The 12,604-nt window shown below is 40.7% G+C and overlaps 1 protein-coding gene across 2 annotated transcripts in view; it reads left to right on the top strand.

Moving 5' to 3' along the window:
• The window catches only part of PAPSS2 (3'-phosphoadenosine 5'-phosphosulfate synthase 2), a 95,607-nt gene that overhangs the window by 44,826 nt on the left and 38,177 nt on the right, over positions 1-12,604 (top strand). For both annotated transcript variants that reach the window (XM_055274310.2, XM_055274309.2), the window contains exons 2-6: positions 5,767-5,884; positions 9,996-10,231; positions 10,963-11,101; positions 11,656-11,774; positions 11,896-12,009. In XM_055274310.2, the coding sequence (XP_055130285.1) occupies positions 5,767-5,884; positions 9,996-10,231; positions 10,963-11,101; positions 11,656-11,774; positions 11,896-12,009 (726 nt within the window). The remainder of the gene's footprint in view (positions 1-5,766; positions 5,885-9,995; positions 10,232-10,962; positions 11,102-11,655; positions 11,775-11,895; positions 12,010-12,604) is intronic.

The raw sequence follows: 12,604 nt of genomic DNA, 5'->3' as shown, positions 1-12,604 counted from the left end.
TGCTTGACTCCAAAATCCATATTCATGCTACTCCGATGCATGCTACAGAGAGTTTTTCTGGGCCAGTAGTGAGAAGAAGGTAGGGATTTTTGCAAAATATGTCTTAGGGACCCAGTATAGAAGTATGCCACTAACTTTGGGGTTTCTGGGCCACTTCTTGATAAGGGGCAGAGTTAGATGGGATGCTGAGGATGTCTGTGTGTTCTCTATGTACACACAGCAAGACAGACATTTGTTCCTTTAACATGTGTTTTGCTTTCTATAGAGAGAATCCTTTTTCTGACAGTCACTTTCTTTCCAAAGCTTAGAACATCATAGGCTCTTTAGCAGAGAGTACAGCTTTCAACAAGAAAAAGAAAAGTTTTTGGCCACTCTGCCCCCTTGCAGTTCAAGTATAATTCAAAATATCTGTTTCTATTTGTTTGCCTTTTGCAAAATCTCAAGGGTGATTTTGAAATAAATAGGAGTAAAATATTTGACTGAACCAAAACCCAGTACCTGGCCATCTGAAAGTATTTATTTATTTGTTTAAACATTGCTGGAGTAATAGAAAATTTAAATGCCGTTATCAAAGACCGAAAGTTCAGGCTGGGCGCGGTGGCTCACGCTTGTAATCCCAGCACTTTGGGAGGCTGAGGCGGGCGGATCACGAGGTCAGGAGATCGAGACCACGGTGAAACTCCATCTCTACTAAAAATACAAAAAATTAGCCGGGCGTGGTGGTGGGCGCCTGTAATCCCAGCTACTCGGAGAGGCTGAGGCAGGAGAATGGCGTGAACCCGGGAGGCGGAGCTTGCAGTGAGCCGAGATCGCACCACTGCACTCCAGCCTGGGTGACAGAGTGAGACTCCGTCTCAAAAAAAAAAAAGACTAAAAGTTCAGAGATGAAATACTATGTTAGAGTCGTTCCTTCTAATTAGTTTTGAACTGTTTTCGAAAAACGAAGAACTTGCTGGGGAGACAATTATCAAGATCATAACTAAGTTCCCTTAGAAGATTAACAGAGCTTGGAGTTTACTGTAGATCTCTGCCTGTGTGGAGAAGAAACAGCCAAACCAGAGGAAACAAACTGTCTCTATAGACAAATTAAATTTTAGTGGATGTTCATGTGCACAGGTGGGCAGCAGCACCTTAGTCTAGTATGTTGGGATTGGGATCAGAGTCCTTTTCCATAAATGCAGCAGCATTGAGCAATATAATTCCACCATCTAAAATCTTATTGTATATTTTCTCGTTTGCTTACTTTTTTGTTTGTTCGTTTGTTTGTTTGTTTGTTTTTGAGACAAAGTCTCGCTCCGTTGCCCAGGGTGGAGTGCAGTCACATAATCTTGGCTCACTGCAACCTCCGCTTCCTGGGTTCAAGTGATTCTCCTGCGTCAGCCTCTCAAGTAGCTGGAATTACAGGCATGCACCACCCTGCACAGCTAATTTTTGTATTTTTAGTAGAGACAGGGTTTTACCATGTCAGCTAGGCTGATCTCAAACTCCTGACCTCAAGTGATCCACCCACCTCAGCTTCTCAAAGTGCTGGGATTACAGGCGAGAACCACCACACACAGCCTTGTTTGCTTACTTTTCAAAACAGCTCTGTGTGTGTGTGTACATGGTAAAACTTACAATGAAATATGCATTTGGAATACATTCAGTGAGTTCTAATAAATGTATACACGTGAGTGCCTCAAACCCTTATCAAGACATAAAGCATTGCCATCACCCCAGAAGCAACGGCTGTTCTGAATTAGTGCATTAGTTTTCTGTATTTTGGGACTTCATACAAATAGAATCATATATAATATGTAGTTTTTTTGGATAAGTCTTCTTTGACTCAGCCTAATGTTTTCCATTCATTATCATCCATATTGCATGTATTAATAGTCCATTCCTTTTGATTATTGAATAGTATAACCATTATATAAGTATTCTACACTTTGAGTTGGGTTATTTTCTATTTTCCTATTGATGGATACTTGGCTGTTTCCAGTTTTGAGTCAAATAAAGTTGCTAAGAACATTCTAGTGCAAGTCTTTTTGTGGACACATTTTATTTCTCTTGAATAGATATCTATCAATGGAATTGCTGAGTCATGGGGAAGGTAAATGTAAATGTCAGGGCTTTTTCCCAGGATGATTGTCCCACTTCATACCTCCACCATCAAAATATGAGAGCACATCCTTGCTGCCATTAGATGTTATCAGTGACCTCTCATTTTAGTTTTAATTTGCATTCTTCTGGATGACTAATGACATAAAGCACTTCATGGTTCTTTACTGGCCTTGTGTATATCTTCCTTTGTAAAGTGACTGTTCAAATCTTTTTCCATTTTAAAACATTGGGTTTTCTTTTTTTTTTTTGAGATGGAGTCTCACTCTGTCACCCAGGCTGGAGTGTAGTGGCATGATCTCGGGTCACTGCAACCTCCGCCTCCCGGGTTCAAGCGATACTTCTGCCTCAGCCTCCCAAGTAGCTGGGATTACAAGCAAGTGCCACCACGCCCAGCTAATTTTTGTATTTTTAGTAGTGACGGGGTTTCACCATATTGGCCAGGCTACTCTCGAACTCCTGACCTCACAATCTGCCCGCCTCAGCCTCCCGAAGTGCTGGGATTACAGGCGTGAGCCACCGCGTCCAGCCGGGTTGTCTTTTTATTACTCAGTTGCCAGTGTGCTTTACATTTCTTCACATGGTATATATATATATGTGTGTGTGTGTGTGTGTGTGTGTATATAAAACCCTCTCCCTCAGGGAGTGGAGCCCCAGTTACCTCATCTTTTTGTTTGTCTTTCTCCCCAGAATGATGCCAGGGATTCTTCCTTGTTTAGTACGATATTTCCAGTGCTTCAGATTGCCACTGGCACTGAGTAGGAGCTCAATAAACATTTAGTGAAAGAATCAATGAATAATCAAGTGAACTGACTTTTGGATCTGATATTCAGACACCATGTTCTTGAACTTAATGGCATTAATTAACAAGGAAATTTAAAAAAGGATATTTAAATGCTATCCTTGAAGGAATCACATATGCTTGGCACCAAGGACGCAGAATACCTTCAGGGGACTGGACATGGTGGCTTATGCCTGTAATCCCAGTACTTTGGAAGGCTGAGGTGGGAGTATCACTTGGGCCCAGGAATTGGAGATCAGCCTGGGCAACAAGGTGAGATCCTATCTGTACAAAAAATAAAAATAAAAAAATTAACCAGGTATGATGATGTGTACCTGTAGTCCCAGCTACTTTTAGGGCTGGGGTTGGAGGATAGCTGGATCCTGGGAGTTCAAGGCTGCAGTGAGGCCTGATTGCACCACTGAACTCCAGTCGGGGTGATGGAGTAATTCCCTGTCTCGAACAACAACAACAACAACAAAGCCCAAAACAGAATACCTTCAGGGGATTTGTTCACCCAGGGGAGATACTGCTAGACTATCTCATGGAGTGGCCTAATTTGTCCCCATTTATGAGCCCTCTAGTGTAAGCCATCACTGCTGTCTCATCTGCTGCATTCTGGGACTATGCACAGCCACTTCCAAGTGTTGGGTTCTGACCAGATTTGCTTAATGGATGAGCAGAACATCTAGCTTTAGAGGGTTTTAGGTAACTTCACCTAGCTGATCCCACTGTGCCTTTAACCACCTTCCTTTTGGCCCCTTCTGACACTGATAATGCCTGTTCCCTGACCATTGGCCCCTCTGCCTGGCTCTGTCTCACTAGCAGGCCCATCCCCACGCTGTGCTCTGCCTTTCTTAGCACCCCTAAAGGGCCAGGCAAGAAAGGATGGGACAAGTTGATTATGACATCCCTTTCTAGCTCTAAGGAATTCAATAATTCTCATATAAAGACATTTATCAGCAGTTATAAATGGGGCTTTCCTAATTTGACACTGAAAGGCCAGTAGGACCCCCTAAGTCTTGAAGCCATTTTCCTGGTCCCAATCCAGCAGATTCCAGCCTATCTGGTTTGGGGGTTGTCTACAGTGAATCATCTGTATTCACATTTATAGAGAACTTTGCCATTTGCATGTTCATATCTGTCATCTTATGTAAACTGCCAAACAGTTCTAGTTGTAGCCCTCCTTAGTTTCTATTTTCCCAAAGTTTCTATTTCCCAAAGCAAAAAGAGGTGAGTTTTCATTTCTTTTTTTTCTTTTCTTTTCTTTTTTTTTTTGAGACAGGGTCTTGCTCTGTTGCCCAGGCTGGAGTACAGTGGTGCAATCATGGCTCACTGCAACCCTGGCCTCCTGGGTTCAAGTGATCCTCCCACCTCAGCCTCTCCAGTAGCTGGGACTACAGGCATATGCCACCATGCCTGGCTAATATGTTTTTATTTTTCATAGAGATGAGGTCTCACTATGTTGCCCAGGCTGATCTCAAACTCCTGAGCTTAAGCAATCCTCCTGCCTTGACCTCCCAAAGTGCTGGGATTACAAGCCACTGCTCCTGACAGAGTTTTCGAAAATCCTCTAGCTCTTGCTAAAAAAAGTTGGTGGTTTCTTAGCTCTGGTGGGTATGCAAGTGTAATATTTAAAAGGCTCATAGATTTTTACAGTTCAGAAACCTGGATTCTGTCATTAGAAATTCAATTACACACCGCAGACATCTATGGGTAGTTCCTAACCTTTTAATTTAACCATTATTATGGATTTTTTCCCCCTTGGATCACATGTTATTTTCTTTTAAATCTACCAAAAACTGTGTTTGTTGGCTCACTTTACCTTTTTTATTCATCAGACTTGTACCTCCTAGTCAAAGTTTAGAATCAGGATCAGATAGTCTCTTACCTCACTAAGCTGATTTTATTACAGCCAAAATAAAGACATTTGATATTTGAATTAGCTTCCAAACCTAATAACTAGTACATTTCCGTTTCTGCTGGGCTTTTTGAAAGATTAAAAAGTTCATACACTGACCCTTGAGAAAGTGGAAACAGAGTTTAGTTCTTGTGAAGAAGTAGCCCTTTGTGTTCAGGGACTTCACTCTTGCCTTGTCTCTGATGTCTGAATGGGAGCAACAGGGATATTACTGACTTTAACCCTTTTCACTGCGATCTGGGCCTTTCTCTGGCTCTATAGGGACTGGGGATCAACCACTCCCACCGTAGTATTTCCTCAGCTGCTGGAGTATTTGGGTTCTCAGTTCAAGACCATAGGATTTGGGGAGAACATGCATTCATTGAAACGATGACATTCCTCTAAGGTGCAAATGTTAAAAGGTCATGCAACCAGAACTATTACATAAAATCAAAAATTGTCCAGTTTGAATTATACTCTCAAAGGACCATGATGAGTATTCTAGAGGCAATGTTTATTTCTAAATTAATAGAATTAATAAATGTTATTCTGTTTTCCAATGATAGAAGAGATACAGTTGTTGAAGACTATTAATGTAATATGCAATTGCATTATAATTGTATTATTTAACAGATTGTGTTGCATGAATCAATGAGATATGATGCTGTAATTTAAAAATAATTATTTTATGGAAGCAAAACTGCTTATGAATAACATTAAGTGAATGCAGAATGAGTAACTTAGGTATGTAGACTCACAGCTAAGAAAAATATATATATACATGTAGCTAATGGCTCAGGTTAATCTGCAGAAATGAAAAAAATTATATTAGAATGGAAAAAGGTGAGTCTCTTTCAAAATATTTTTTATATAAGTTGTTACATGTATCAGTTTTGCAATTAAAAGTTTAAGATGGATTTATATTGGCTCCAGTGAAGAATATGTGTTTTATTAATACTGTGCTTGGTTTTGTCTTATTTTATAGGAGAACCAGCAGAAATCCACCAATGTAGTCTATCAGGCCCACCATGTGAGCAGGAATAAGAGAGGGCAAGTGGTTGGAACAAGGGGTGGGTTCCGAGGATGTACCGTGTGGCTAACAGGTATGTCATGTTCAGATATATATATATGTATAAATTGCAAACTGATGTGCGACACAATTTTATGGAAATTAGTGTAACGTATTACATGCTTGTTTTTCATTAGAAGGAGGCTGGGAGATGTAGTAGAAAGCCTGGGTGTTAGTCCTAACTCTACCATCAGTGAGAAATAGAGTCAAGGTCAACTATAGAAATAAGAGTCTGATCAAGTCAACTGTGAAAGTCTCTAGTTGTCACTTTTCTCCTCTTTGGCAGGAAAGGATGGGACAAGATGATTATGACATCCCCTTTCAGTGCTAAGGGATTCAATAATTCTCATATTCATCCCTAAACATATTCACTTCAATAATTCTCATATTCATCCCTAAACATATTCACTGGCAGTTATGAATGAAGCTTTCCTAATTTGACATCAAGCATTTGGCTGTCCATAAGGTTTTGGATATTTAGAGATATTCATTATTGTTGCCTAATGTTTTGACATCCTAGGAGACTATTTCACTTACTATATAAACAACAAACAAACATAAGAATATGTACAAGAAGGAAAACTAGTAATTTCCATTTGGCTGAGGATTGCCCTTGTTTACAGAAATAACTCGCTGCTGCTGAAGTGACTGAATGACTCTCCCTTTCCTTGTGTTTTTATAGCCACAGAATGTCAAAGCTAAGAATTAGTGACAGAACTGGAATTAGAACCTGACTCCCAATAGCTGGCCCTAGGCTGTTACCTTGTACTCTGAGTCCAAGGTAGACAAAATTATTTCTGGACTCAAAAGGAAAAACCAAGTTCATTTCATAGACAACAGTTTTCAAATGGAATGAGCCCACCTACAAAACTATGTTTATTCAGGTTATAAAATGATGTTTTCTAACCTGGAGCTCATTCTAAACAATCTGGCAGGTGGGGACCTGCCTTGCATCTTTTCTTGCTGTCCTAAATCTTTGCCCTTTTCTGTCCCAGCTGGCCTCATTCTTGTCCTCTTCAAGTTTTTGCCTTGTGCCTTTGGTTTCCTGGTTTCATTCATGCCTGGACTGTGTATCAGAACAACTTTCTACAGCCTCCAGTGCAAGGACAGACAGTGAGCAAGGAACCTGCTGTGCTCAAATATGCACCATCCTTCTGTCATTACTCCTGAAATGTTTACCTCAACTCCCCCCAAGAGACATAATTTGAGCAGTAGGTACAGCTGTATTCTAGAAGATCCCCTCCTGTTATATGTTTCCCTTCATGGGAAGATCACTGGTGAAAACAACTTTCGTGTTGGGCTATACACACAAAGTCCATTTTCTCTAATGTGACACCCCTTGAAAAGAAAAAGAGAATTGCTAGAAGAGAAACATATCTAAAGGGTATACTTTCTCCTTCTTTACTCTTAAAATGAATTATTTCTTCATTAGAGGAAGAAAAGAATAGATGGCACATTTTATTTTATTTTATTTTATTATTTTTTTTTTTTTTTTGAGACGGAGTCTTTCTCTGTCCCCCAGGCTGGAGTGCAGTGGCGCGATCTCGGCTCACCGCAAGCTCCGCCTCCCGGGTTCACGCCATTCTCCTGCCTCAGCCTCCCGAGTAGCTGCGACTACAGGCACCCGCCAACATGCCCGGCTAATTTTTTGTATTTTTAGTAGAGACGGGGTTTCACCGTGTTAGCCAGGATGGTCTCGATCTCCTGACCTCGTGATCCGCCCGCCTCGGCCTCCCAAAGTGCTGGGATTACAGGCTTGAGCCACCGCGCCCGGCCTAGATGGCACATTTTAAAAAATCAAGGCCGGGCTTGGTAGCTCTTGCCTATAATCCCAACACTTTGGGAGGCCAAGACGGGTGGATCACCTGACATCAGGAGTTCAAGACCAGCCTGGCCAACATAGCAAAACCCTGTTTCTCTACTAAAAAGACAAAAATTAGCCAGGCGTGGTGGTGCATGCCTGTAATCCCAGCTGCTCGGGAAGCTGAGGCAGGAGAATCACTTGAACACAGGAGGCGGAAGTTGCAGGGAGCCGAGATCCGCCACTGCACTCCAGCCTGGGTGACGGAATGAGACTCCATCTCAAAAAATAAAAAATTAAATTAAATTAAAAAATCATCTTTTTCTAATTTATTTTTTATTCTTATGTTACAAAGGTAGGCTGTTGACCAGGCAGACCAGAAGAAACAAAATACTTTAAATCCATAGACTCAGATTTTAGCCCCAACTCCACCTCCATGAGCTGTGTGACTTTGGACAAGCCAGTTAGGCTCTCTAAGCCTCAGTTTTCTTATTTGTACAATGAGAATAAAGACAGTACCTGACTTATGGAGGTGTCCATAGAACTAAATCAATAAAAGACAAATGCGCTTTGCACAGTGCCTGGCACATAGTTAAGTTGTCAGTAACTGTAATTAGTGTTACCTCAATGTATGAAAGTAGACATGCCAACAATCTGGTTACATATACTTACTGTAATTGAGCTCTTAGTTTCCTGAGAGCTGAAGCAAAATGGAAGGACATTCTGTTATTTCTCTCATTTTCTGACATGAGAGAACACACCAGAGATTCAGGAGTGCCACTTCCCCTACCCCACAACCTGACATAAACACTAAGAAGAATTTATCACCTATGTCTTTATTTAAATGAAAAGGAATAACAATTACAGACAATACCTTCAAAAATGATTTGATGAAGTTAGTATTGACACGTTCTTCATACAGCCGTTTCTTCTAATGGTCCTCTGTCAAAGCCAAGGGCATGACTTTAAAATATAACTAAAAGTATGGAGACTATTTACCTTTTGCAGATCACCTTTCCCCCCCAAATCCTCCTTCCTCTGTCTGTCCTTCATTCCTGCTTTTTCTGCCTTTTTTCCTCTTTCCTCCTGTTGTCTTCTCTGTATGAACCTCTTGGCTTTTTTCCTCTGTCATGCCCAGGTGCTGTCGGACAGAGACTTGGCACCATGAAATATTCTTAGGTTCAGAGATCTTTAAGACAAAGATCCTAAAATCCTAAAGGATTCATTTTTTTTTTAGAGTGCTAGCCTTTAGGGTAGTTCAGATTTAAACTGTTAAATAATTTTGGCAGGTTGTGTTTCTTTCCGTTTCTTCTTATGTTCCTCCTCATATGGAAATTACAAAGTGTGTTCCTGATCATTGTGCTTTGAAACCATGGTGGAAGCCACATGGTAACTCTTTTCTCATATAAAGACTCTAGAGAATCTTTACACCTTAGAGTGTGACATATGGCAGCTCTAAATACATCTGCTCCCTAGCTCAGGCCGGCTTCCTGTCTTTATGTTTTGAGAGTCATTTTGGAAACATCTCAAAGCCAAAGGACAGCATGCGGGCTCTGTGAGACTGTTGTTCAGTGGCATCCACAAGGGAGGTGGACTTACCAGTCTCCAGGGGCTGGCTGTTTCCCTCCATTCCAGCTGATTGCTGACTTTGAAGGTGATATGAGACCATTGCCACCACATCTTTTGATTTTTTCAAGAGAATACAGAATCTGGATTTGTATACACAACGTCCTTTTTGCTTTGGAGACAAAGCCTCGCTCTGTTACACAGGTTGGAGTGTAGTGGTGCCATCACGGCTCACGGCAGCCTTGACTTCCCAGGCTCAAGGAGTCTTCCTACCTCAGCCTCCTGAGTAGCTGGGACCACAGGTGTGCACCACCACACCCAGCTAATTTTTTTTTGTTTTTTGTAAATGCAGGGTTTCACTATGTTTCCCAGGCTAGTTTTGAACTCCTGGGCTCAAGTGATCCTCCCACCTTGGCCTCCCAAAATGCTGGGATTACAGGCATGAGCCACCACCATGCCCAGCCTGTATGACAACTTTCTAATCTTTAAAACACTCTGCAGCCCAAACAGAACACATCGAGGACCACATGTAGCCCCCAAATCTCCCTATTTGTGAAGCCTGCTTGCTTTGAAAAGCTATAATCCTAACACAGGACAAATAGTTATTTCAAAATTTGAGAGAAATTTAAGTACTTGCCTTGTAGTCAACTACACTGATTTCTTTCTTTTTTTTTTTTTTTTCAAGATTTAGTTATATTTAAAATTACTAGATTAGTTCACAGTTTGTCATCTTAAACTATCCAGGCTGATGTCAGTCTGCTTTATCTGTTCTGAACAGGTCTCTCTGGCGCTGGAAAAACAACGATAAGTTTTGCCCTGGAGGAGTACCTTGTCTCGCATGCCATCCCTTGTTACTCCCTGGATGGGGACAACGTCCGTCATGGCCTTAACAGAAATCTCGGATTCTCTCCTGGGGACAGAGAGGAAAATATCCGCCGGATTGCTGAGGTGGCTAAGCTGTTTGCTGACGCTGGTCTGGTCTGCATTACCAGCTTTATTTCTCCATTCGCAAAGGTAAAAAAAAAAAAAAAAAAGGGCACTGCACACGATTCCCACACACAGTGCAAGTGCTCTCCAACAGCTAGGGGAAGGAATCAGAGAAGGAGGGCATAAGAATGTCTCCTTTCAATTTCCCGACTATTTCTTCCCCCAGTAACAGGCTCTCTCATTTCCTCTGTTTAATATTGGTTACATAAAGAGAGTTCCTTCCTTTCCAGATGCCAGGGCACCAGTAGACATAAACCCTTCCATGTTCACAATTATAAGGAACATTTGGTCAGAGTCGAAGGGAAGAGAAAGTTAAACAAGAGGAACTCTAAAGCTTTGTAATTTTAGTTGTTGGAAAAAGGATCTAGCTAAAGAAAAGGGCAGTTCACGGCCAAAGCTTTGGGTTCTATGTGTTTAATGCTGACGTCACTGAGGTGGAGTGTCACTCTTCTTTTAAATCAGGAAATTTCTGGGAGCCAAACATCAGATGTAGCTTAGAACACATCCTTTGAATGAAATGCTCCCATATGGCCAGTGCTTTCCTGCTAAGAGGGCCTATTTTCCATGGTTTTCTGTGAAAGTCCTTGAGAGAGCTGTGTTTACCAGAGTGAAATTTCTGGACTTTCTCTCAAGCGCTCTGCAAAGCACAAACCCCACTGTTATCTCAAGGCTATTGAAAACCAAAGTACACAGTGTTTTGTGATTTAGAATTTCACCGTGAAACCTCTTTTTACATTCTTAATCATACTGCTTTTCAGGATCGTGAGAATGCCCGCAAAATACATGAATCAGCAGGGCTGCCATTCTTTGAAATATTTGTAGATGCACCTCTAAATATTTGTGAAAGCAGAGACGTAAAAGGCCTCTACAAAAGGGCCAGAGCTGGGGAGATTAAAGGTAAGAGAATTGGTTAGCAGCATCTTTACCAGTTACGTAGGCTGTCAGTCCTTATTCTGTCCTCAGAAATCTGCCTTCAGTTTCAAACCCTGTTTTCCAAAACTGCATATAACATGCACAACTTTTTATCACCATGATATATTCAGTATGCCCAGAGGCTTATTAAAAGGTAGGGTTTTATTTTTAAGAATTGTCATCTCAGCCATAAGCAATAAAGTTCAGAGAACTAGAATGGATATTTATATGTGAGTGTGTGTGTGTAGAGGAGTGTTTCACAGTTCTTCCTTATTCTTGTCTTCCTTTTTGATTGTAATCATCTATAGAGGGCTTCAACTTAGCCAGCCAGATTTTGTTGACAATTTGGGGCTCTCCATATTGAAAATACAGCTATATATTTTCTTACTTATGGCTAGAAGTCAAGGATGGCTGTTTGACCTTTTCTGTTAAAATGTGAATTTTCAGTTTAATACATTATTCCAACATGTGTTTTGCCTTATTGATTAAAAAAGTTATGTCAATACAGATGCGATGATTGTCACCCATATGCTTTGCAGGATTTACAGGTATTGATTCTGATTATGAGAAACCTGAAACTCCTGAGCGTGTGCTTAAAACCAATTTGTCCACAGTGAGTGACTGTGTCCACCAGGTAGTGGAACTTCTGCAAGAGCAGGTAGGTGAACCGGTTGTCTTTTTTTATATGTTTAATAAAATCATGAAAGACAATCTATGCCTCTTTACTGAAGCATTCTTTTTACATTTTTCAAGTTTTTACCGATGCTGTTTCATTTCAGAACATCGTACCCTATACTATAATCAAAGATATCCACGAACTCTTTGTGCCGGAAAACAAACTTGACCACGTCCGAGCTGAGGCTGAAACTCTCCCTTCATTATCAATTACTAAGGTAAGTGGGTGCAGACTGGTCAAATAATTAGGCTTAATATCAGTCATTATAATTTATTTACAATTACTCTTAACAATAAGAAAAGTATAAATAAGGTGCACGTAATGTCCATAAATAAAACACTCCTTTTTTTCCAAGTTTTTTTTAACCTCTTCTCCAAAGAAATCTCTCACCAAGAATTGCCACAAGGCAGCTGATCAATGCCATGTATGGAGGTAACTGGGAAAATAACTTCTGTGTTTGCATTGGACAATTTTACATAGCTGTCATTGTACCAGTAAGTACATCTGGTAGAAAAATATAGCCAAACCCGGATTTTTGTGGATAAAAGAAAGAAAGAATAAACAGTGAATTTTCAACTCAGTTGCACATTTTGAGAATAGATACAACCTAAAAATGTTCAAATAAGTCATCTCAATACAAAATGTTTTCACCACTATTTCATAGGAAATTTCCAAACTTAAATATTTCTGGCCCTTAGATCATGGGTTAGCATAACAGATGGGGACACTTAAAACAAAGAAGGTTCTGCCCTCATCCTCCTGTTAACTGAATAAGAAAGGACTTCCCTGGGGCCAGATGCCTGGAAAACAGA

This window comes from Symphalangus syndactylus, chromosome 4, assembly GCF_028878055.3.
Source record: "Symphalangus syndactylus isolate Jambi chromosome 4, NHGRI_mSymSyn1-v2.1_pri, whole genome shotgun sequence".
In the NCBI taxonomy this organism is placed as follows: domain Eukaryota; kingdom Metazoa; phylum Chordata; class Mammalia; order Primates; family Hylobatidae; genus Symphalangus; species Symphalangus syndactylus.
This window is presented reverse-complemented; position numbering and strand designations above follow the sequence as displayed.